The 26,894-nt window shown below is 42.0% G+C and overlaps 1 protein-coding gene across 5 annotated transcripts in view; it reads right to left on the bottom strand.

Annotated features, from left to right (window-relative positions):
• The window catches only part of Tmtc1 (transmembrane O-mannosyltransferase targeting cadherins 1), a 348,737-nt gene that overhangs the window by 191,439 nt on the left and 130,404 nt on the right, over window positions 1–26,894 (bottom strand). For 4 of the 5 annotated variants that reach the window (XM_029478417.2, XM_029478419.2, XM_021165345.3 and 1 more), the window contains 4 exons: window positions 25,094–25,271; window positions 14,956–15,029; window positions 11,713–11,889; window positions 10,105–10,308 (listed from right to left, as the gene is read on the bottom strand). In XM_029478417.2, the coding sequence (XP_029334277.1) occupies window positions 10,105–10,308; window positions 11,713–11,889; window positions 14,956–15,029; window positions 25,094–25,271 (633 nt within the window). The remainder of the gene's footprint in view (window positions 1–10,104; window positions 10,309–11,712; window positions 11,890–14,955; window positions 15,030–25,093; window positions 25,272–26,894) is intronic. The other variant, XM_085839758.1, reaches the window with a different exon arrangement.

The following is a 26,894-nucleotide window of genomic DNA, read 5'->3' as shown; positions in this document are numbered from 1 at the left end:
TACTGCAGTGAAGTTACATAGTCTCTGGGCCCTAGGATCTTCCTGGTTTACATATAACAACAGTGGAACAAAGGGCAAGCTCACTTAGGGACATGGATCCTGGAGTCATACAAGAGATTAGGTCTGAGATTCAGTAGCAGTGAGAAGCCTGGTCATCTGAATGTTAATCTATCAAAGTAAGAAAACTAGGCACAGATGTTATAAGTGACGCAACCACATGAAGAGTCTGGCATGAAGCTCTGCCTTTCATTTAAGGACAGTGTCGAGAAGGCCTGTATCCCAAGGGCTTGGTGACGGTCAGTGCAGGGGTCAAGCCAAGTGACAGACATGACCTACTGGTTCCCTTTTATCTACAATGACAGGAAGACAATGGATAACAAATCAAAACCCTCAGGACATTGGACAGTAGAGGTATTAAACTGTGCTCTGACCTCTGCTGACTCCAACTGTGGAAGAAGCTGGGCATCTTCAGATAAGGAGCAGTGCCAAGGGTTTCTGCTAAACTCCTCACATAAGACATGCCATCTGTAATAATCACTTAGCCATCCTCTTGAAGAACTCTAGAAATCAGCTAACGCAATTTTTACTGCTACTAAATGAGCGATCTCATTTAAATCACTTTGTATGTCTCTGGGCTCCATACACATGCTGTGGCTCTCCACCACTCCATGTGAGTCAGGAAGAAAGCTCTAGAGAGACTTTTGTGAGGAAGTCCATCCATGGGTCCCTTCAGGACAGCATACTCTTTCCTTATGACCACTCACCTGCATCACCCTCAAGTTCTAACAGTCAGAGTCTGACTTGATCTCAGCCAGATCAGTCTTGGGCACAGAGAGCTCCCAGTAGGTAGCAGCTGCCATTAGACATTGGAGCACTTCCTCCACCACCGTGGAATACCCAGTCAATATTGGACCACAGAGCTTCTGATCAATCAAACCAGAAAAAGACATCTGCAGCTTCCTCTGCCACTTAGGAAAGTAATTATCTGCTCCGACATATAACAGCTGCCCAGACACAATTATCATAAGAAGAAATAAGGGTTTTTAGCAGAAACCAGAAACCACGATGATAAGCTACACAAAGAACAGGAGGGGGTTAGCAGCCCACAAGTTTCTGTGCCCATGCTCTTTGGAAGACAGTTGTGAATTGACAGGACTTAAGTCAATGAACAGGTGACAAGTGACATCCTGTCCCTGTTGTTGTGATCGATATTCTGACAAAGAACAACACAGAGAAAGAAAGGGACTATTGGGCGTACAATCCCTATCCATCACTGAAGGGATGTCAAGGCAGGGACTAGGAGCAGCTCCAGTCAAAAGCAGTGGGAAATGGAAGTGCCAGGACTGCCCGCTAACTGGTTGTGTCTAGCTTTTTCCTGTCTGATGTAGTTCGGGGCTCCCTGTCCTGGAATGTGCTGCCCACAGTGAGTTGGGTCTTCCTACATCAATAAAATAAAAATCAAGATAACCCCCTACAGACATGTCCAGAGGCAATTCCACAATGAAGGCTTTCTTGTCAGGCAATTCTAGGTCTGACAAGGTGACTTTTAAAACTAACCACTGAGGGCCAGGAGAAAACTGTTCTCTTGAGGTTCCTGTCAACTTCTCTCAAAACAAACATGCTGCAAAAATACAAAACTCTCAGAATGAACACACATAATTTACAGAGCCTGAGGCAAGAGAATCACTGCGACTTTGGTGCTAGCCTAGGCTACCCAGCGAGTTTAAGAATCCTTATCTGGACAAAGGATTCTTTTATGTAAATAAAATACATATAAACATGCATTATAGTTGCTATATATACCTATGTACATTTGACACAACCTTAATAGAAAATATTAAGCCTTCACAGCTACACAAAACTCAGTAACAGTTTCAAAAAGTCTAGAACTATCATTAGGTAATTCTGAAAACTGAAAGACTTGTGTTCAAGGTTTCCCGCAGAGAAATCTAATTCAGACAAGCCCACACAGCACACTACCCAGCATGCACCCTGACCATCACTCCAGCTTCCTCCAGCAGACCCCACTGCCTCTGTTCAGAACTGCCCACACTGTGCTTTGGACCTGGAGAAACCAGCCCCCTCCCCACCAGCTCTCTGTGTCACCATAACAGACTCAGCTAGAGCCAGACTTTCCCAGATGCAAGGTGACCTCTTTGGTGTACTCTCTAATTCTGTCCTTGTGTTTCCCACTGGTAGGGATATCATCCTTTTATTTACATGATCTCTTAGAGCTAGCCTAGGCTGGGCTAACCACTCTACCTATTCAGAATGAATCAGGACATGAACTAAGAGAGAGGCTATAAAAAACAGAATGAGAATAGAATGCAATACTCAAACAACAACAACATCATCAGTCTTTAAAGAAGGGAAGGATGACAAAACAGCTTCGGGGAATAAGGGAGTTTGCTGCCAAGCTTGATAACCTGAATTCAAGTCCCAGAACCCACATGATGAAAGAAAACTAGTCTTTCTACAGTTGTAGTCTGACTTCACATGAGTGAGTGCTATAGTGTACACCCCACACATATACTCACAAAATAAAAAATAATAGATAATAAGTGTACCAAAGAGTGGAAAGTAAAACTATATATTTAAATAAACAAATAAAGGAAATACCAGGAAGTTCTAGTAAGGCAAAACCAAATAAGTATATGCATTGACCTGGTGGTCACTGTGTCAACCCCATGTGAATCCTTCCAGGAAATGATCCTTCAGATGAGTAGGCTGTGCACATAGAATAAATGTGCATTATTTCAGTGAGTCAGTAATCTGACAGATGACAGATGATTTGAGGACATCTAGGAGGGCTGGAAGCAGTACATTTAATATTTAGAAGTTCATCTTTTTTTTTTTTTAGAAGTTCATCTTTTTAATGTGGGCATTTTCCATCAATACATTGACTGGGGCAGTATACGAGTCTAGAATAGAAAAGGAAATGAGGGGGGAAAGATGACAAACCAAGCATAACAGAATGTTCCCTTGCACTCTGTGCCAGTGTTCCCGAGAGCCAATGTGGGACTCAGCCTGGATCAGCCTCCTGGTTCAATTTCGAGTATTAAAGTGAGTAGAGGGTGGTAATTAAAAAGCTGAGGAAAAGTGACCCAGAAGCTTTGAGAGAGATCCAAGGAAGCATATTCAAGAGGAAATACCACACAGTCCATCCTACCCCAGCCTCCCTGTATCTTTTCAGTGTGAGAAAAATCAATACAGAACACAGAACAGATATGGTAGGGTAAGCAGACTCCCACAAGCTGTCCTTTACCTACCACATGTAGACTGTGGGGCACATGTGCACAGTTAATTAAGTAAATTAAAAATTAGAATGGAACCAGATGTGGTGTCTCATACTTGTAATGGCATCGCTCAGGAACCTACAGCAAAAAAAGACCTGGACTACAGAGTGAGACTCTGTCTCAAAAGAAAAAAAGTTAAAGGGGTTGGGGAAAAAAAGAGAAAAGAAAAGAGGAGATGAAACTGAGAAAGAGAAAAAGAAAGAACTAAAAAGGGAGGAAGGAAGAGAAGGAGAGAAAGGAGGAATGCGGTGTGGGTGTGGAGGAAAGAGATAAGACCTAGATCCAGAGAGCACAGCAACTGTCCCAAGAGACACCATGCACTTGGAAGCCAGTGGGAAGTACACACCGCCTCTCCTTTCTTATCTACAGCTCAAGGAAGATCTGGAAATAACTAGTTCTTCCAAGAACAAAAGGCAAAACAAAACACTATCCAAATACTCCTCTTGGCCCACATTGTTCCTGACTTTCATAACAACTCAGACAAGGCAGTCAAGAGGGTTCACATTCCAGACATTGTGTTCTGAGCCACCCACTGCTGTCACTTGTGAATGTCTGGATACAGGCACCCCCTCTGGGTGTCCTGAAAGGTTTACACTAGTCATGGCTCCACAGCAGAGTAGAGGGGGCAGCTGACTAAGGAAACCCCAGTCTCCTACACACACACACACACACACACACACACACACACACACACACACACCCTACCCCATCCCCTCTCTATCCAAGCAAGATCATCTTTTCCAATCAAGACTTTTCTCTTCATGTATTGAAGATTTCCATTTGAAAGCTATATTCCATCACTTAGAACAAAATATAAAGTATAAAAAATATTTATTATAAATGTTTAACTGTTTGTAACAACACATTCTGCACCACTCAAGAACCAAAATACCAGTTAATACAAACATTAGTCCTTCTTTCCGTAGAACCCTGGCTGGCTGTTTCAACTTTTTTTTCAATTATGCTATATTAATTGCCATCATCCCCTAAAATCAATACATATGTTCCTTTAAACAGTTTAGCAATACTTATGTAGGCTAAATCACTAAAAGCAAATCTGCAAAGTCAATAGCTTGGGGTGATTTCAAAATCAGTATATATCCCCAGCTTATAGAGAGAATGATGACTGTGGTTTGAGCAATATGAACAACATGAAACATTTATAAATCCAATACCATAAAGCACACCTCCCTAAGGTTATTGGGTCATCTATTTAAAAGCCCTCACACATCAAGTCTTTGTTACTGCATTTCCATTTTTGTTTGTTATTGTAACATTTTATTCAGCCATAACTCTCAATGTATCAAAATTATTAATTAAGCTGGACATCGTAATGCTTGTGACTCCAGAACTCAGAAGACTGAATCAAGAGGTTCAGGAATCCAAGGCTAGCCTTAGCTACATAATTTTTTTTTAAGTCAATAGTCTCAGAAGTGAAAAACAACAACAATGTTTGAAACTCTAAAGAGGACAGCTCACATCAGTCAATGGACTACAACCACAGACGGTCTACTCTTCTGCTAAACGTGGACAGCTTCCCACCACGGCTATGGAAGTGTTTGTCTTTCATGTTCTATTTCCTTCTAGCATATTGTAAGCTCATAAAAAAAGAAGTTGCCAAGCGCTATAAATAAGTCAAACCAAGACTAAACAACTTCCCTTCATAAACACTGCAAAGAGAAAGTGATGGTTACAAATGCAAAAGGGCTCCAAACACTCTTCTCACACTAGTCTTCTCATAATATAACATGCACATGTCTACACGTGTGTGTGTGTGATCTTAACACTTGTGAAAAATCACAATGAAAAGTTACCCTAACTAAGCTCATTTCATATTAACTCATATGCTTCCCACCCTGACCCCAGGAGGCAAGTACACAGGAGGAAACAGAGCTGAAGCCATTCCAACTACTCACATACCTGGTAAACCAGACACTCAGACCCTAGTGCACTGTTCTGAGAGTCCATTGCTTACCTCACAGCCTTTGGTAAGGATTACAGCTCCAAGATGTAATTAACGCTTGTCTTGTGGATGTTGGCCACCCACAGGTACTACTGTAGTGCCCATGATATTGATCATAATGAAATAATGGTTCTATCGATTATCCCCCATTGTAACTGAATTTTCAAATCATTTGCATTTTCACAATTCTATCCTCCTTTCATTAGATAAACTGACCTTCCACACATATCAAGAATTTTTGTCCCTTTTCAATGTGCCTTGCATTGAGATGTCTCAAAGCAAGATGTGCCTTGATTTGAGAGTCGGCAACATTTGATATTATGCAACTCATGACACCTGATCAAAACACATGCCAGGAAACTGTTAAAGCAACAAACTCAAATCCCAAAGAAATGTCTGAAACCACAATGATTTATGACCTGGCACAGAAGAATATCTCATAGAAGAACATTTATATATCCCCCTGAGTGCTAGTATTATTATGATGAACTAATACTGCTTTTTAATACAATCATGCCAGGGGCTACACTGAAAAAAAAAAAAAAAAAAAAAAGAGGGGAAAATCAGCCAGAGAACAAAGGAGCAGAGAGATAGCAGAAAACAGCCAGCAACACCCAAAGATCTCTCTCCAAGTTCAGCAAAAGGAGAGAGAGCAGGTTGGTGGTCTTAAAGTCACAGCTACAATGTTCTAAACCATAGGAGCCAGACACTGGATACCCAGATGGTGTCTGTTGAGCTGCTAGAAAACTAGACAACCTGAGACCCCTTCCAAGAGCCTGCTGTGATGGTGACAGGTTTGAGTGCCAACCAGAAATGCCTGTACCCGGTGGCTCTCTCCTTCAACATATGTCTCCGTGTCTCCACTTGGAAGCAGACTCCTAGCTTGATGGCTCTATGCTAAAAAGGAAAGGATCTGATCAGCCTATGACTGCAATTCACAGAGGATACAGAAGCCAATCAGGCAGAGCAGAACAAAGCAGGACTGCCAGCCCCTTCAAAAGCACCAACTGCTCCCATAAATTAAAGGGGTGTTGCCTCCTGAGTGCCTGATGTGTGTGAGGTAGAAGCTTTCCAGTGCTGAGGCTCCTCTAAGGCCAGCCAAGGCTCTGTTGAACCCATTCACTGTGCACTGGGCTCAGCCCAAGATGGAACAGGAAGTCAACCAGCTCTGGGAGAACATGTCAGATACTTTCTGCTATACTGCATACTGGGCCTGCTTGCTCTTCCTACCGACTCTCAGTTCATGGATAGGAAATAGTAAGAGGGGAAAAAGAAAAAAAAAAAAACCCTGTGTTCATCTTCTCCATCTACAGAAGAAAATGGTTGTTCTAATAAATTCCATATTTGAGAGAAACTAAAGTCACTAAAAACTTTAATTTCACACTGTCTCCAAATACACAAATCATGCTAAATGCACCTTGCAACCCTGATACCATCAGGGTATTTTAAAATAAGATTTTAATTTATTTTTTAAAATTATTTTATAGCACATGTCTTGCTGTGTGGGGATGGGGTGCATGCCTATAATTGTAGCACTCTGGGGGCTAAATCAGAAGTGTCTTAGTCCACTCAAGAAAACTACAGATCACCATGCATGTGAGGGTAAATAAGAGTCCTTCACTTAAGCAGGTGACTGAGAATAGGCTCTGGTCACAAAGAACTCTCAGCCCCAAGGCATTTTACAACAGATCACTCCCCAGCAAGGATGAAGGAACCCCTTGATCTGTCCAATAGTTTACAGGCAGAAAATGTTTGTTCCATAAACAAGATGTGGCTTTAGATGGGAGATTTAGGTTAAAGCAACCTGACTTCTCAAGTTCAAGGACAGCCTGGACTGTGTCATGAGTCTCAAGCCAGACTTTGCTATATAAGGAGACTCTCCAATAACAACAAAAATGTAAATAAAGGTATAAATCTTTCAGCTTTTCCTTCAGTCCTAAGGCAAACGCCAGCACTCAATCAACTTTCCTAGTAAATCATGTCCTTCTCCATAAGAGGACAAATGCCTGCACTTGTCCAGAACTGTAATTTACCAGCAATCCTGAGGCCCAATCACCAAAGAGTACAGGGTCCGGAAAACGTCCTAAAGAGAAACGAGCAAGCCATGAAGGACTAAGATTTGAAAAGGGTATCCAAATGGCCCAAATGACAGCACCCTAGACATGAACAGGTTTAAAGCTGTCTGGTGGTAAATAATTCAGGGCCAGTGAGGTGGCATAGTAGGTTGTGGCAGTTGTTACCTGGGCTGACCACTTGAGTTCAATCCACAAGACCCACATGGAAGGAGAGAACAGACTTCCACAAGTTGTACTCTACCTCTATACTCAGTGGCATGGCCACCCCCCCACACACACACATACAAAACAAATAAAGTAATAAATATACATTTTTAATATAGTTTCAAATATGCTCATTGAGGGCATGGGTGGTTCAGTGGTAGAATTCTCGCCTGCCAAATGTGCTCATTGATTTCTTATGTTCTTGGCACAAAAAAAAATTATACCTCGCATGCACAGAGGAGCGGGGTGGGTCATGATGGCAGGATGGTGTGCCATGGAAAAGGGGAGGTGCAGAGGATGTGTACAAGAAACATAGTGCACAGTGCCTACCGTGACCACTGTGGTCTATGGAATCAATGGAGTATATACGTGAAGAACAAGGATGCACTTTATATAGTACTCTCTGAGCTTCCTAACATGAAAGGAAAGGTGTGCAAAGCATGCCTGTGTGTGCATGTGTGTGTGTGTTTTATATCTTTAAGATAGTGGAGGTCTGTTAACATATGAAGCATTTCACATACAGTGATTCAGTAAATAGTTCTACCAGTCAACTGTGGTCTTACTCCAGGGCATAGGCCCTCAGCTCTCCATCTCCCAATATACTTTGACCCATATGACAATCACAGACAAAGACAAGCTGATAAATCAATATCCTCCAGTAGGCTTTCCTCCTGTGTTTGTATTTTTCCCTGACTTAGGAAACTTTTGAAAACAACACTTTATATGACAATTCTTGGTTCAACTTTTGTCAGGTTTACTAGCAGTTAAACAGAAACAGAAAACTCCCCCATACTCTCCCTCTCTGCTACCTATACACGCTCACCACTCACACTGCACTATGGTGTTCAGAGGCCCACAGGATCATGACACGGTATCCACAGTGCAGAACTATGCGAGGCTCATTTTGTTGCTACAATAAAACATTCTAACCAAAAGAAACTTGGGGGAAGAAATGGTTTATTTGGTTTCTACTTCAAGTCAGGGCAAGGACTTTAGCAGACCATGTAGGAACTCTGCTGAATATTGGCTTCCTCAAAGGCTTATGCTCAGCTATCTTTCTTATTCAGCCCCGACCAGGCAGTAGGCAATGATCCTACTCACACTAGGCTGGGTCCTCCTACATCAATAATTAAAACAATCCCCCCCCCACACACACACACAGACACACACGCACGCACACATGCACGCACACTACGGGCCAATCTGATCTGCGCAATTCCTCAGCTGAGTCTTCCATTCTAGGTTGACTCTAGGCTGTTATCAAGTTGACAGTTAATGTTAACAGGACAAGAATTAGAGTGTGGGATCTGCCACACAGCGGAAGAACTCCAGTTGCCAATTCTCTTGTTCTTGACGTGCAGTACAAACCCCTTTGGTACTGATAGACAATCTGGCATGCTACTTTTAGGCTAACAGAGAGTAAGCAAAGGAACTGTGATTTAACGTTCTGTCTGCAGAGCCAGGGATCTTACAAAGCAAGATGCCATCGCCTCTCTGAACTCAATGCCCTTACCTAATCACATCTGACAAAAGAATAAGCAGAGTTTTCAAAACCAAATTTTAATAATAAATTTACACTTAAACACACTCCACATCCATCACACCCTTCCCTCCTCAGTAAACAGGATGTGTAAATCTCTCCTCCCTGCCCAGTAAACACCAGATAGACGACCCAAACAAGTTTGTTCCGGTTTCACAATGAACCTGCTTCCTTGGTGTTCAAAGAGCTAATGGTGAATTGGAATAGTAGTTGACTAACTGTTTTAAAGCCAGCCATCATTAAAGATCAAGCTAGCTAAACTTAAACAAATTTCAAAAAAAAAAATGTTTCTACTCTGGGCATTTCCTAGTTAGATGACACAGTGAACTTGGCTCATGAGATGCCAAGTGTCTGTTTCATCTGTCTGGTGGAAACTGCAGAGTGACAGGCATCAGTTACTCCGTGCCCAGTGATGTCATGCCACAGTTTGGCATCCGCTGTGGTGGGAACACTTATATAGAAGTGGGTATACAAATAATCAGATGCTGTCTTTAGAGAGTCAGTCAGAGGATATGAGTGTGCCACCTGCAGGGGTTTTTCTCTTTATGCCTCTTGCTCTAGTATCTTTCATCTCTCCTCTATATAGTTCACCTGCACACAATGTGGGCCTGCACCCCACACACATAATTTAAAATAAAAATGAAAAAATGCTTAATATTCTTCTATTTAACATATTTTTCCCTATTATGTCATTTCCAGTTCTGAAAAATTTTCCCATGGTTGATTCCAACCCGTTCTTATGGCCCACTCACTTATTCATCTCACAAACATTCAAATAACTACCAGCAAAAGACTGCGTTATGAACTTGGAATCAACTGCCAGCAACACAGAGCAAGTTTCCACCCTCAAGATGTTCACAGTCAATCCACACTAACTTCCCAGTCTACCTTGAAAGTCCCCAACCCATAGCCAAGACCTTTGAGGAAGGGAAGGTTGTCTCAAAGAACTGATTCAACACTGTAGCTCTGCAGATGCTATATGCAATGCATGACCCAAGGAATATGGTGAAGAACCCAGCCTCATACCTCATCAGAGACCACATTGCTCTCGGCGACATGGGGAATCCACTGCTCTTGGGCTCTGGTGGCAATGGTGAATGGCAGCCTCCCCAGGAGTCTTTGTGTGGGAAGCGCTGCTTTCTGTTCTCACGGTGGGGGTGGGCTTGCTGAGAGGAAGGCTGGGGGCTCCCTGGCTGCCCAGAGCTGTGCTGACAGACCGCCCCATTGCTCCTAAATCATTCACAGAATTGAGGAAACAACAAGTCAGACTAAATGGCAAGGCTGCAACAAGAAGCAGCCATCCTTACCTTCCTAGCCAAGATCCCTGAAAGCATGTTGTCTCAAATCTCCAAGCCCCCATTTCTGCTATTTACAACTATCTATTTTCAAAAGCAGAACTGCATTACAAGGTTTTCCTTTTCAGTTTATTTTTACTGGCACATACTCACTGCACATGCTGCTGCGTTTCATGAGGATATTTGCATGTAAGTACATGATATATTTTAACCCTATTCCCCACCCCACCCGACCCTCTAACCTTCCCTTTCCTCTCCATTTTCTCCCCTTCATCCCCAGGACATCCTCCCTTAAATGTCTTATGTGCATTCACACACATATATGCAACTACATAACCCACAAATGAGAAGAAAAATGTGATAAATGTCTTTCTGATTTAATTTACCATGTATGATGATCTCCGGTTACATCCATTTTCCTACAAAAGATACCATTTCTTTCTTCTTTATGACTGAATTCCACTGCATATAAATACATCTACTTTATACAGTCCTCTGCTGATAGACACCTAGGTTGACTCCATACCTAGCTGTTGTAACTAGTACTACAATAAAGATTCACATGCACGTCTCTGTGGAATGCTGACTTGGAGTCTTTCGGATAAATATCTAGAAACGCTGTAGCTAGGTCATATGATAGACCTATCTTCAGTTTTCTGAGGAACATCCATACTGATTTCCACATGTCTGGATTAATTTGTTTTTCCACCAGAAGTACACAAGTTCTTCCTTGGATCCACAGCTGTATCAGCAGTTGTCATTTTTTTCCCCTTAATGACTACATGTAAAACTACAAAGAACAGTGGATTTGATTGGGGAAGAAAATTCTACACGCTTGACCTTCTAATATTCCCCAGTCAGTCTTAGCACCACAATCCACACAGCAAAACAAGTGCACCTTTATAGCTTAAGAGAAAAGGGGGGCACTCAATAAGCTATCTCTTTAACTGGAAAACTACATGACCTGTGAGCGAGTGAGTGTACGTGGATGGTCATGACTGGCTACAGCCAACCTCTAATGCTCTTAGATCCGAGGACTAGAGCAAGCAGACAGGCTTCAAGTTCACAGAGCTCACTCATGGGTAACAGCCATCAGAGCTTGGAAACTCAAAACAAGCTGTTAATGCTTACCATTCATAATACGATTTTCCTTGTGAGTCAAGATTCCCTCAGCAGCACACAACTCATACAAACAGTTAATACAGCTGCTTTCCATTCCAGATGTGGCACTCTTAGAACCATGAAGCAGAATGAACCCTCCCTCCTTCAAGTTAATTTGTCAGGTTTATTATAAAAAGTAAAGTAACTAATACGACACCAAAGGTTGGAAATGACTTACAACTTGTCCTGCTTGTGGGAGGGAGAGAAGAGATCATAAACCAAGCACACTCCAAACACGGTGACGCCTGTCTCCTTCACCAGCATAGCACAGGTCCCCAGAAACAAACTGAGAAGCAGGAAGAAGGGGGAAGCCGTTGTGGGGAAGCACTGCCCTGCACAGCCCTGATCCAGACTCCTGCAAAGCAAGTTGGGAATTTCCTTATCAACACATGGATTGCTATGGAACTGTCCCTGTTGAAGAAGTATCTGACGTAGAACAAGGTGTTCTGAGCAAGGATTTCTGCAAGAGCACTCAGCATGCAACTATTTGAAACTGTTAAGATGGAAGATGGTGGGGCTGGTGAGATGGCTCAGTGGGTAAGAGCACCCGACTGCTCTTCCGAAGGTCCAGAGTTCAAATCCCAGCAACCACATGGTGGCTCACAACTATCCGTAACGAGATCTGGCACCCTCTTCTGGAGTGTCTGAAGACAGCTACAGTGTACTTACATATAATAAATAAATATTAAAAAAAAAAAGATGGAAGATGGCTAGAGATATGGCTCAGTCCTGCTGTTCAGCTGGAGGATGTGAACCCACATCAGAAAGCTCAGAACCCTCTGTAACTGCAGCCCCAGGAGATCCTGTGCCTTCTCCAAACTTCCTTGAGAACGCACACAAATGTGTGCACAGAAACTCAGAGACATACACATTTTTAAATAAATCTCTTAAAATATTGTTTAAATGGAAAAGAATCCAAAAATATCAACTCAAAACTTAAATTACAGTATGCAAATTATGATACAATATGGTTCAAAATGAATGAACACTAAAACAATCATTTAAAACAGTTACATAAGGATAGATTTAGTAGATAGGAGGATGTTCAAGTGAATATGTCTAAGAAAATAACACACATTACTAACATATATGGATGGAGTGGGAAGCCGGATTTCTTGGTACAACCCATAGATGTACAGTTAGAAAACAGGATACTATACCACAGAAATGAGAGAACAGCATGGTAGCAAGGACCAGGTAAGTGACAGATGTCAAGTGTTCATCACCAGGATTAGATCAAAGGGTTTTTACTCCCTTCTATGCACAAAACAGGAGAGAGAAATGTAAATAGCATTCTCTCTATGATGGGACAATAGGTTTTGAAACACTTTTCTTTTCTTATGGCTAATCTGTTTATTTTAATTTATTTTCAACATACATGTATTGGGCAACCTTTTAATTAATTATTAGTGTGTGTGTGTGTGTGTGTGTGTGTGTGTGTGTGAGTGAGAGTGTGGGGGGGGAGGAATGTATGTAGCTTTTGCACGCATGTGAATGCAGTTTCCTATAGAGGCCACAGGAGGCCATGAGATCCCCTGAAGCAGGAAGTTGAGATATGGGTTCTGGGAACCAAATGAGGTCCTCTGCTAGAGAAGTATATGTTCTTAGCTACTAAACCATCTTTCAAGCCTGAAAATCTTTATTTTTTTAATCACAGTTTCCTACAGAAATTTCAAGATGTTTTCAGTGTTATTTCCCAAATAATAAAATGAAACTACTCCAAGAAAACATCACTATTTATTCACATAAACTCACAGCCACTAAGCTCTCTCTCCCTTGAAGTGAGGGACAATATTCTTTCTGTATTGTGACAGCTCCTCCTGTGTATTGCATCTCTGAACAATTAGAATTACTTGCTAACTTGGTGGTAGAATACACATCTTTCCATGGGCAGGGTGCACACGACCAACCTGTGATGACCTGGCTCACAGTTACACAGATGGGAGCACATTCAGATACAACCAAACAGAAAATTTTAAATTAATCAGTAGGTTAATTCTAGTTCTAAACGAAAACATTAAATCTGAGCACATGTTTGGAGACTTCACAACAATATGTGTACAATTATGAATGCAGTGTGCAGTTCAGGCTTGGGCCTGAAGATGAACACTGTGCTAATCTGGCTCCACCCTTTACTGCAATGCCTCCTAGGCTCCATGCATCTCACTCCACATGCAAGGCCTCCACTGGACTGCACCAGGGTCCTCAGCCTTTGCAACACTGGCATTTCCCTTCCAGATGGCTCTATTTTGTAGGGCCTGGCCTGTGTACTGCAGGGTATCGTGCAGGGGCATGTTTCCTCTCTATCTACTAGATACTAGTGGAAAATGGAGGAACTGAGGAAGTGGCACTGAGAGTGTGTCCTGGGAGGCCATCTCAAGCTCTGGATCTGAAATCGCTCCCTTTCTCTCTGTCTGCCACGAGGTTGCAGTATTCCCTGTCGCATGTTCTTGTGCTCTGTCTGGATGCATGGGGCCAACCAACCATGGCTAAAACTTTGCACCAAAACAAAGAATTACTCCCTTAGGCCATTCTCTCAGATATCTGGGCCATAGTATGCCAAAGTATGGCTATACTAGAGGAAGAGGGAAAGTTGTTACTAATTAAGTACCAAAGGTTTAGAACAGTGTTCTTAAGTAAGTGGGTTTTGTAAGTTACGGGTCAGTGAATTGATCTAAAGGCCAAGTTTACAGATTCTCAGCCAGGATATCTCCATGACCTGCCTTCTTTAGGGAGATGCTCTGAGTCCTCTGACCAAACTCACATTTTACTAATTCATTCTTCTCTCCGTGGACATGTCACAGGTCTGTTGAAATGCCTTCACTTTGGGGATAAAGATGAAATGTAGTAGAGGTTTCCTGTGTTTTGACAAAAGGATTCTAAAGTGCAAAACGACAGTTAAGAAGCAATACCTCCTAATCACCCTTGTTATGTAACTGTGAGTGGCTATTGTAAAACTAATAGAAAAAAGTAAGCAGAAAAGATTCCCAGCAAGGGGATGGTAGTCTTTCAAAGCTGATGTCAGGGTTAGGGAGATGCTCAGGAGGTAACATACCCGCTACACCAACCCCTTGCACCCATTAAAAAAGAAAAAGATGAACATCATGTCTGTAATCCTGGAACTGGGCAAGCAGAGATACATGCACAGAGATACATGCATGCGCGCACATGCGCACGCGCGCGCGCGCGCGCGCACACACACACACACACACACACACACACACACACACACACGATATTAAATGCTTCAGAATGGGGCTGGAAGATAACAATTCAACTCTGGGTAAAAAGATGGTTTTTTTATCCCTGATACCCACTGAGCATGTAACAGTCTAGAGCTTCTCTCTGGTCAAGCAGGGGGTCAGTGTACATGTGGCAGTATGTGACCAAATCACAGAGGGGTTTACTTAGCCCCACTCACCTTTGGTAGGAAAGAAAGGCCAGCAGGAACAGGAGGCATGCTAGTACGTCAGCTCTGCCCACAATGCCAGCCACCTAGAAAGTACAACACAATGAAAACTGTAAATCTTGGAAAATTATTGTCACAGTATCTTGTGGAAGTTCGTTTGATTTTAGGAACGGCATAGCAGAAAGCATATGGGTGGCAATCTATAGAGCAAACACCTCTCATTATTACATATGTTCCACATTTCTAGAAAGAGAAGAGGAGGAATGAGGGGCAGAATTTTCATACTTAACCTTATTTCTAATTTCTCTTCTGGAGGATCAATTCTCAGCATTAAAGTTTGTTCAGTTATTGAATTATTAAGACATACACTAAGGGTTGTGGGCATAGCTCAGGGGTAGAGTGCTTGGCTAGACTGTACAACGGCCTGGGTTTGAGTCTCAATAAACTCTACCATGAAACAGAGTGTTAGACACTGTGATCACCTTTGGGTAAAGGGGTAGTGATGCATCACAGAGCATTTGACGAGTGGAGGGAAAACAAAAATCAGAGAAATCAATACAATGAGGGGATTTCTGATTTAGAGAAAGAGAGAGAGAGAGAGAGAGAGAGAGAGAGAGAGAGAGAGAGAGAACATAGATATGTATGTGTGTGCACAGATGTATATGTGTATGCACAGATGTGTGTGTGTGTGTGTGTGTGTGTGTGTGTGTGTGTGTGTGTGGTCTCACAGGTCTGCCAATGCCCCATGGTCCACTGACCCACCTCAGACAAACACTGGATCCCTGGAAAAGGGTCTGACTCTAAGGCTAAGGCTGAGGTTTGGGGAGACTCAAGAGCAGGAGGGTCACCTTCTCATGTCAGAGCACAAATCACTCAACAACAACAACAAAATAGGTAATCAAAAGGAAAAAAAATCTAAAGGAGCTCTCAGTGAACAAACTTCAGAAAATGTGACTAAAATAAACAAGGAACATAATACATTACAAACCATTAAAAACACAGAAAACCACAATGTACATGGAGACACATGGGTGGCAAAGGTTCCAAGTGCACAAACACAAACAGCAAACTAATGAGTGAGTAAGGGAGACTCTGCTCTGCCTGTTGGTGTGTGTGGCTAGAGCAGTGGACACACCATCTGCTTCCAGAAAAGTAAAGGTCATACAGAGCAAGGATCCAGAAATATCAGTCAGGCTGGGAATGCGACTCCTCAGTAAAGCACTTGGCCAGCAAGGCCAAGGCCCTGGGTTCAATCCTCAGAACTACTAAATGAATAATAAGCAGAGAAAAACAGATGGTAAATCTAGGACATGTAGGTTATTTGAGATGCAATGCATCCTCATGACTTCAAACCATTTCCTCACCAACTTAACTTTCAGAAAAATAAAAAGAGTGAAGACACTACAGAGGTGTGTTAAGACAGCATATCATGTCTACCAGGATCTCTCCTCACAGAGATGCCATGCAGGCCTGACTCTAGCCTAGTGTAACCTGATCACATGTGTGAGAAAAATCAGACAAATCCAAGGTGAGACACAATCCATAAGAATGAGGATAAAAATATGTTACTAAACATAAATACATAATTTAAATTATAGCATATCGGTGTACGTTTAGACCTTATTATATCTGTGATACATCTTATTTTTATTTATTTTGATTTCTAATTATGTTGTTGCTTGTAATTTATAATATAAAATCATAATTTTATAGGTCTACTATGTATATATAGATGTATGGGCATGATATATTGACATTAAATTTCATACATTTAAATTATATTTTATTTATTTAAATATAATATATATTACTTTTATTTTCAAGGCATAAATTTTGAGGTACTTTGCCTCCAAGAAATATTTGTGTTATATATCATATAGTGTATATTCATATAACATTTATAAGTTGCATTCAAATATATTCAAAACTTTATATATTTTTAATATAAACTCCAAATCATATTGAAATGTATACATCATATGACAGTAAGACAGTGTTCAGGACTAAAAGAGACAAAACCCGAACCATGAATAATGCTCTCTGGGTTGGGAAATACACAACTGAATTATTGATGTTTAAAGGAACATGAATTATGCAACCCTCTCTAACTGCTTTAGAAAACAAACAATATTTTTATATAGAGGAGGACGAGAGGAATGACAAAACAAAATCAGCAAAAGTTAAAATCAACGAAGCCTTGATAAAGAACAGAGCCAGGGTGAGCCGTAGGCTCCAAGTTAGCTTCACAAGTGCTGTTTATGAATCTGCATTCCGGGACATATGGCGAGGTGAGGGGTGATTTTCAAACACTAATGTTACCTTGCTCCATAAGATATGCATGTATTTCTCTTTGTTTTTGCTTGTTTGTTTTTTTAAATCTAAGATCTAAAATTGTATAGGTGAAACAGAATCATAGTTTTAAAAATATCTGTGTTCTAGTTTGCTTTCCATTGCTATGATCAAAAGTGCCACAACCAAAAGAAACCTGAGGGGGAAAGGGTTCATTTTACCTCACAGCAGCATTCAAGGCATCAACCTGCAGGCAGGAACTGAAATAGAAGCCATGGAAAACACAGCTCTCCAAGACGTGTTCAGCCTACTTTGTTATACCACCCAGGTCCAAGGGTGACACCTTACCCAGTGTGCTGGGCCCTTCCACATCAATTGTCTGCCCATGGCTTGCCTTAGGACCAGATGACACTGGCTTGTCATCTTCCCAGATGACACTGGCTTGACCCCTTCCTGGATGACTCTAGCTTGTGTGTAACTGACAAAATTAACCAACAAAACTTCCAAGGAAGAGATGGGCCAGGAGCTGTTTATGTGGGACATGAGTAAGGCTGATCACTCACACACGAAAACATTGTCACCCACATCAGAGAAGACCCAAGGATCCATGGGTTCAGGGAGTGTGAACCATCAACAAACCATGTTATAAACATACTCTACAGAGCTGGTGGTGTCAGCATGGAAGAGAGCACCTGACTTCTGAAATCCAGCTGAGTCCCTAGTTAGCTCATGTGTTAACACCTGACTGCAGTTGCCAATGAGGTGATGTGAAGGTGCTGCATCAAATGGGTTTTGGAGAAGGGTAGAACTCTTAACTCCAGCATAGCATTTTCTGTATGGCTAATAGAAACTATCTTTTCATTTGAAAAGTTACCTGCATGGTATGTTTATTTAGCTTTATTGGCTAGCTTAGTATATTTATCAGTTATACAAAATCTATGTATACATATGGAGTCATAGCTGGTTACATTCTGGGGAAACTTCAAGTCCATCCTATACCTTGCGATGCCTGGACACAGACCAAGAACCTCAAGGGCAGCACAGAGCTAAAAGCTGTGATCTGACATGGCTACTTGGACCGCATGCAGTGTTCACTAATTGGCTCATCTATAAGGAACTTGAGAGCTATGTTAGAGAAGCTATGTTGGAAACAAAATAAGAAGGGGGGGGGAGGTTCCTGGGGAATAACGGAAGGAAAAAGATGCCCACACCCTGCCAGAGTTTCCCTATTCTCTGGTCAGTCAGGCGTGGGAGGGCCGCTATCTACCCTATCCACTCATCCCTGGGTGGGCATTCCTCTATCCCACTCTTTAGGGGGTGGTCAAGGGGCAGCCCTGCCTGGGAACACCCCCCCCCCCAGAGCTACTTTGCTAAAGCCACCAGGGTTGTAGGAGAGAGGGAAGAGGGGAGAAGTTCCCAACACTGACCAGAGTGCGCAGCAGAACTTGAAGGAGCAGAGCAGAGACTCTATGGTTTTAGAGCTTTATTATAGAAATGCTGGGGAAAGAAAGATGGTAGAAAGGAGGAAGAGAGAGAAAGAAGAGAGAGGAAAGAAGAAGACAAAGACAAAGAAGAGGAGAGAGAAGTGAGAGAGACAGGTGAGAGGACAAAGGAATAAGAGAGCGAGGTACGGGCTGAGCACCCCTTTTTATGGTCTTCACTGTTGCTAGGTAACTGGGGAGGAGTTTAGCCTGAAGGTCAGAAGCTTGGGCCATTGCTTATGCAACTACTGACCATGCTTCTCTTGTGGAGGCTGTGGGAGATGGTACCTTAGGCAGGAGCCGGAGTTCCAGGAGCATGAGGGAATGCCTACCGTGTCATGTAGGTGAATCATGACCATTGGGGTTCAGACCTCAGCTTGACTGGAGACCAGCCTGCAGTTCTCCACAAAGCTACATGACTCCAGGTAGGCAGGCAGTGACAGTGTACACTGAGGTATAAGGTCCCAACTGAGTGATGATCGCACAAGTCACATGTGAGGCTCAGATGGGTTTAGTGGCCACTGCTGTCCTAGAGCATTTAAGTGAGCATGAATTCAAGAAGGTTAAGAAGAGAGCCCACCTAACCTGTCATGAAGTCATGGGGCAAAATTGGAGGGATAGATGCTCATCCCAGAATGAATGATGTGGCCAACAGCAAAGCTTATAGCAAGGTTGAGTATAGCAGTCACAAGTTAGGCAGGTCTAACCAGTGTCTCTAAAGTGTCTTGAAACCCTGTTTCTCACTCTAAACCAATCTGGAAAGATCAAGACTACGACAGCTGAATGCACAAATGCATAACGAATATACCAGCTGGGTGGGCTGACTCATGCCTATCATCCCAGCACTGGAAGGCTGAGGAGGAAGGTAATGAGTTCAAAACTAGCCTGAGCTAGAGAGTAAGAACTTACCTCAACAATAGCCTCATAATGTAGAGTCCCATTAGCAGAAATTAATAGAGGATGTGACAGTGTCAGCGCTGATATTAACAGGCCCCTCTCCAGGCCAAACCACAAAGCACACAGTACATGCCTACTCTGTACCTCCCGTTGAGCTGAGGTCTTTGGGCAAAGTGTTTGACATCTAAAATAAAGTGACCATCCCTATCAACTGCTTGACTACAGCTACCGTTTCCTGTGGCTCTGTTAGTCAATGTCATCATGTTCGTTCACTGTGGTCTTGTTCCAGTGAGCAAGAACTAGAAGGTACTATGCCAACTGGAAAGCAATTGCCTGCCTCAAGGACTTTAACATCTGCTGGGGTCAGAAGAGGGTATTAAATAGGATACAGGGAGCCACTGTTGCCAGAAAAGAGAAAAGCTTCGTTCTGGCCACTGGGTCTAGGAAGTATCACAGAAGGGCTGGCTCCGAATCTGACAGCTAAAGAAGAGGCAAGGAAGATTTCAGGAGCTTGAGACTGGGGGCCATGAAGCAGGACCGGGAAAGGCACTAACGTGCATTCCTCTTGGAGGGTAGGAGGGCATGCAGTGGTTCTGGAAGGGGGATAACATAGGGACAGGGCATGTGCGGTCAACAGCTAGAATGCCGAATGATACCAGGCAGCAGAGGTGGGTTGCTGCAGCAATGGCAGCTGAACCCACCGGTGTCCTGACATAAAAAGCAACTGGGCAGCTCATGGTGAGTAGAACTGTATGCACCTTTCTCAGCCAAAAGCTGTAGGCCTTCATCACCAGGGCATATTACATCAAAGCACTGTTAAAATGCTGGAAAGTGCTATGACTAAGTGAATATGACTGAATAGAATTTAAAACAGGTGAGTCTCTGTTTCTCTGTCTCTCTCTGTATCTCTCTTTCTATCTCTCTCTGTCTCTTTCTATGCATCTCTCTCTTGCTCCCTCTTTCTCTAGATTTTAGAATATCTTCATGTGTAGGCAATGAGATGACTTGGGGATAGGATCCAGGACTGAATACAAACTCCATCTCTATTTCCATATACTTTATATACAAAGTCTGAGGGTGACCTTATACAGCACTTTTAGTATCTCCACATTTCAACTGTGACCTGTCACATTCTAGCAGGTGAGGAATTTCCTGGCTGTGACATCATGACAATATTTAAAGTGTCAGGCTTTGGAGAATCTGGAATTTGAGATTTTCAGGTTATGGGTGTCTGAGCTGTAATGGATATGTGGACCTGTCAGCCAGGATAACAAAACCACACACAGAAAATGCCCATTAGAACTTCATTAGCCTTTAGGTTACATTGTGTTATTTTAGGAAGGTTATTGACAGGGTTTGTATAAGTAGACTCTGTATAGAGTTACGAATATTTATTTTATCTGCAAGAATGAGCTCCATTAGCCTCAGATGTGGCCAGGAACGTGAATGGAACATGTGGGAACAGCCAGGAGCCAGACCGGCTGATTAGATCAGAGCCAATTTTCTCCTGAGCCCTCCTGTTCTGATTCTAGACATGTTGGCTTTAATCTTCCCACTCTGTGTGCCGGCTTCCTCTGCTCTCGCTTTCAGTCCAGCAAACCAGAGATAGCTATGTTGACCAGATGTAAATGTTCATAGGAGAATCACAATGATTTTCCCGATTTTGCTGTTTTTCCATGATTCAGAATTCAGAAAAGCAAAAATTTTCAAAGAAATACAACATTGGGAAACCTGCCCAAGAACCTCCAGGGCTTAAATGAGGTAGTCTGGCCCCCTTCATTCCCTGCCCTGCAGAACACAATCCTGCTGTCACCATATGCATGCTTTCAAATGCTTGCTAAAAATATGACTAACTAAGGTGTCTGTGTGCTTACATTTGAATTAACTGTTCTCTTCTCTGGGTCTTACTTTTGCATCTATTTTCGTGTCTAGTCTTGGGTTTTCTGTGAATATAAGCTATGGAAGGAATCCCTATGATCTCCCGGCACCTACAAGCCTGGACTCATCATCTATTTGCTAACTGCCTCACTTACAAAGTAAACCACATTGACATGCTGACACACAATCACGTCAGTGCATCTAAACCAAATTCCATCCAAATTTAAAGTCTCCATCTTCCTGGAATAGCATAGCATATGGTCCATGCGTAGTCTTGTTTAATGAAGATGAGAGATTTCCCAAGGCCCCCCATGTCTTACTGTGCATGTTTGATAATTTATCACTGTCTGTGAAGTGCATCACTTCTTCTGTCTCTCTCTCCTCCTCCCTAGAAACCCGAACTTCAATCTATAATTAAATAGCAGACTCCATTTTGCTCCATAGCGTAAATGATATGTTGGGTCAGCTTTCTTTGCCTGTGGTCCACAGCTCCTTCATCTTGCAAATTCAAGTGACTACCCAATATCCTTCTCCCAGCTCTTCAACACCTGTGCCTCTTTAATTGTGTTACTATGGATTTTTGTATTAGCACAAAACCCCTGGAAAACCCATTTTAAAGGTTATTTTACTAATAGGATTTGTCTCTTTCTTTCTTTCTTTCTTTCTTTCTTTCTTTCTTTCTTTCTTTCTTTCTTTCGAGACTCTAACCTAACCTCGATCAGCTCCTGATTACACTGCCCAAGGTTGCCTTGTGTATGCACTCTCTCCTTAGCCGATGAATTAAAACTCTAACTGCACATTCAATTGATCTTTCCTGTAATAACTGTCCCCAAGTACAGTACAGCCCATTCAACTATAGTTTACAAATGTGTCAAAAATGTTAACATTATCCTAGCCTTCTATATGACCAACACTTTGGCCATTTTCCTTCATAGTATGCACACAAAGAGCATTAGAAAGTTAGGCATTTCTCATTTACTTAAGTTCATACATAAAACTCATCAGAACACATTTAAATACTATCAGAATCTACCCTTTCATACACCATAAATTCTGGCATTTTAAAATTTGGCTGTATTGTACCCAAGGGAGCCTGAACAGCCCCTGCTGCCCCACCTTCTGCCTACATACAAGGGGGCGTTTTAAATTATTTTCTTAAGTTTATTGAGACAGCATTTTATGTATCCCAGACTGGCCTGGAACTCTGCAATATGTGGCCCAGGATGACCTTGAACTCTTGATCTTCCTGCCTCTACTTCACAATGTCTGAGACCATTGACCATCACACCTGCTAGAAAGAGTTATTTTTTTCCATGGAAACCTGTCCAGTCTTCTCTTCCTGTGAAGTTATATACTTCAGTGTTACTCACCCTCAGCATTTTCTCTTGATGCATTGCATTGCTATGTTTAAATGTATTTTATTTATCATATTACCTCTTTATAATGAAAATACATTTGGATTATTTTGGTGTGTATGTGTGTATATGTGTTTGTGTTTGTGTGTGTGTGTGTGTGCGTGTGTGTGTATGTTGCAAAACATGGATCTCGGGACCTCATACACTGTGATCAATTATCCTACCACAGGGCTATATGTATTGTCCTTAATTGTTTTTTAAACTTACTGGGATAACTGTAAATCTCTACATATTATATTTCAGTTATGTATTAGTATTCTCTTTATAATTCACATCATGATGAAAGCAGAAAGAAGCTAAGCCCTGAACATGAAGGTGTACATGCTAGTAAGTGTGGCTGGTTTTGGCATCTGTGATTGGTCTACCTTTTCTCAGAAGAGTAAGAGAGTGTGCCACACAATTCTAAGTCTGGCTTCCTCCTTTCAGACAATTCCCCCGGATGAGAATGGAAGGATGTGTGTTATAGGCATAGCTAAATGTTTTGAACTCCAAAGTCAGGGGCAATTACCACATAGGGATCTACTGTCTCACATAGTGTTTTATGGTCTGTAATCTAACAAATCATCGAGGTTTGACTTTGATTCAGACAGAAGCAATGAATGTAGGAACATCAGTCCCTACAGCAGTTGCCCACCAGTCTCTCCTCTCACTGTTACCACTTTACAGAAGTACATAAACAGCTTCACCAAGCTGCATCGGAGGACTGTTACTTATGCTTCAAACTCTTCCACTTATAGGAACTTTGCCCAGTCTAACATACTCAGAAAGAGTAAGGAAAACTACCTTAATGATGTAATTGTTTATAAAGTGATTTTTATTTGTCACTTCCCCCCACATACAATGTATATGTACATTAGATACACATCAATACTAATATGCATACACACATACACACACACACACATATATATATATATGTATATATATATTTACATACCTGTACATATCCTATAGATGATTTACACATATACACACACAAACATATGAACACACACACACACACACACACACACCAAACCTCAGGCTTAGAGATTTAGAATTCTGTTCATGGAAAATATCCATCATATACCAAATTGGCAAGACTAATCCTTACTCTGATATCAATTGATAAAATCAGACTTCTCATGCCAGTTCAAATAAACATTCTATGGTTCTCCACGGCCACTATTTCACTTCTGACTCAGAATTTCAACACAGAGTACCACCCAGTACTTCTAACACTGGGTCATATTCTTCATCAAGAAAAGGAAAACAAGCAGAGGTGGCTAGGAAGCCCTTCTCTATGATAATAATGATGCCTTAATTGACAGAGGCCTCAAAACACCAACACATCAACTGTCCTTTACAGGGGTCTCAGAAGTAATGCACTGCTAGAACACAGTCAGAACACAATGTGTGAGCATTCCTTATCCAAATGAGAAAAGGGCAAATTTGAGCAGGCTCCAGAAGAGATCCAACATGGTATCTTCACTAAAAGTATTCCCTTGGGCAGATCTTCAAGGAAGTGTCCAGGTGCCCACAGAGGCTTTACAAACCATTCTTTGAAAACCATGGTGCCTATCACCCACTAGAAGGCTTCATTCTCTGAAAACCTTGGTACCAATGCCCCCATCAGAAAGCTCTTACCTGCCTACAGCAACACATACAAAAGAAATCAGCTACTTTTAATAAGATGTGGCATAGTGGCTTTTTGACACTATCTTGTGTGATGCATGATGGACCAAAACCTTTGAAAAAGGGCCACAGATCTAAACTAGCAATACCTTTTGAACAAAGTCTTTCCAACAAAAAACAACTAGACTTCTTATCGAGTTAAGTCACCAAGTCCATTTATGTAACTTAGGAGAACCATCAGTCTAGTTTTCTAGACCCTTCTCCCAGCACAAGCAGTATCATACCGTAAACACAGGCATGAAGCAGATCAGAGATGACAACACCATAGTAGGCACCCCTGCTATCTAAAAGCACACAGGATTTAATTTTTTTGCAAATATAAAATCAGGAGTGTTCTCTAGCCCCTGTGCTATTACATCCTGGGCAGAGCCAATGTGAACACTCAAAGAATACCATTGTCAAGTAGCGGGGTACAGGGTAAACCTACACATGGTGTGGACTTAATGACTGATATATGCAGATAGATGTTATTTTGGCTGTTAGTGGACATTATTTCAAGGCATCTTTTATACTCACCGCCTCAGTGTGGACTGGGTGTACCGCAAAGAGCAAAGCTGTGACAAACGCCAGTCCACGATTCTTGAAGACTGTTTTATCACAGGTATACATCAGCACAAGGGTCACCAGGCAGTGCAGAATGACATTGACCGCGTGGAAGTAGAAAGGGTTCATGCCAGTCAAAAATATATTTAGCCTGTTAAAAAGTAAAAATTAAAGATAGAGAGGTCTATACAAGCCATAATCATAGCATACACACACGGGATCCACCCATCATTTAAGAAGATTCACTATTTAATAATAGCTTCCGGTGAGTTTCAACATTTCATGCTGTGGATCTCCAGCTTTTTCCTATCTCAGAACTGACTCACCTACAGAAATCAATAGAGACAGTTATGGTGCTATTCGGGGAGCCTGACCCTCTTAAAAGGCAAATAGACAGACAGACATTGCTCCATGGTTCACAAAAGACCCCCTTCCTGTCATTCTTGCTTTAACTTGTAACCCAGGGGAGGGTCCCAAGTGCTGTTATCAGAGCCATGGCCACTGGAGATGAACAGAAACCAGGAGACTGCAACTGTGCCTTTACCAGGACAAGCCAGGCATGAACCAGAACGTGTGCTCTCAGCCATAGTTCCACCAGGAGCCATGTCTCCAGATTCTACATCTGGAAGCTGCATCTATTGCCTCCCCATGCAGGACTCGTTAGCAAGGCTGCAGCTGAGACAACACGGAGAGCAAACTCACCATGAGGTTTTAGTATTTATAGTGTTTTTGTTAATGCTTTTTTTATTTTGTGTGTGTATGTCTGGAGGTAGAGGATGAAGTAGGGTCACAAATGGATGCCACTGTATGCATGTGGAGGTGAGAGCATAACTTGTGGGAGCTGGTTCTCTATTTCTACCATGTGCGTCTCAAAGATCAAACTCAGGTCATCAGGCTTGGCAGCAAGCCTTTATCCACTGAGCTATCTAGATGACCAGGGCTTGTTTTTATAATACAAACCCCCACCCATCTAAGAATCTGATCATTAACACTATGGTAAGCCAACTAAAAGAGAACTATAATCAGAAAGGAAATCGGGTGCTCAACATCATAAAAATAATAAATAATAAATATTAATTAAAACCTTCATAACACCAAAATACAGAACAGATACATCTAAAGGTCACCATTAATAACAGGATATAATGTCCCCAACTAAGTCTGTAGCATGCTATGGTTGTGGTGACACCTAACCCTAAAATTACTTTTGTTGCTACTTCATAACTGTAATTTTGCTACTGTTATGAGTTGTAATGCAAATATCTGTGTTTTCCCATGGCCTTAGGTGAGCCCTGTGACAGGGTCCTATAGGTTGAGAATTGCTGCTGTAGAGAAGATTCCCAAACAAAACCTCTTGCTGGGTATTCTGGCACACACCTGTAATCCCAACACTAGGGTGGCTGTGGAAATAAAGTGTTATAAATTTGAGACCAATGTGGGTTACACAGTAAAGCCCCTTCTCAAAAATGTTGTCAAAAAACAAACGTTACTCTTATCTAGAATGTCCTTGGGGCAGTGTGTACACAGTAGTTGATGGCCCATAGCTACCTGGCTTTCAGTCCATCACACCACAACAACAATCCTAGGTGTTTATTCCAGAGCTATCAACCTGCCTTTCTTACAAAACTGTCTTTGCCAAAACATTCAACCAAGAATGCATGAGTCACCCTTAGAGATGACATATATGGGTTCTAAATAGGTAGTGTGACGTGTGCACAGCTTGGGCCTTCAAAGCTCTCACCACCTCAGGCTTCATTTGGGCACATGGATCTAA

The sequence above is a fragment of the Mus caroli genome, unplaced genomic scaffold (genome assembly GCF_978045245.1).
Source record: "Mus caroli unplaced genomic scaffold, Mus_caroli_1 scaffold_7, whole genome shotgun sequence".
NCBI classification, from domain to species: domain Eukaryota; kingdom Metazoa; phylum Chordata; class Mammalia; order Rodentia; family Muridae; genus Mus; species Mus caroli.
The sequence above is the reverse complement of the archived record's forward strand: the minus strand, read 5'-3'. Positions and strand labels throughout refer to the sequence as shown.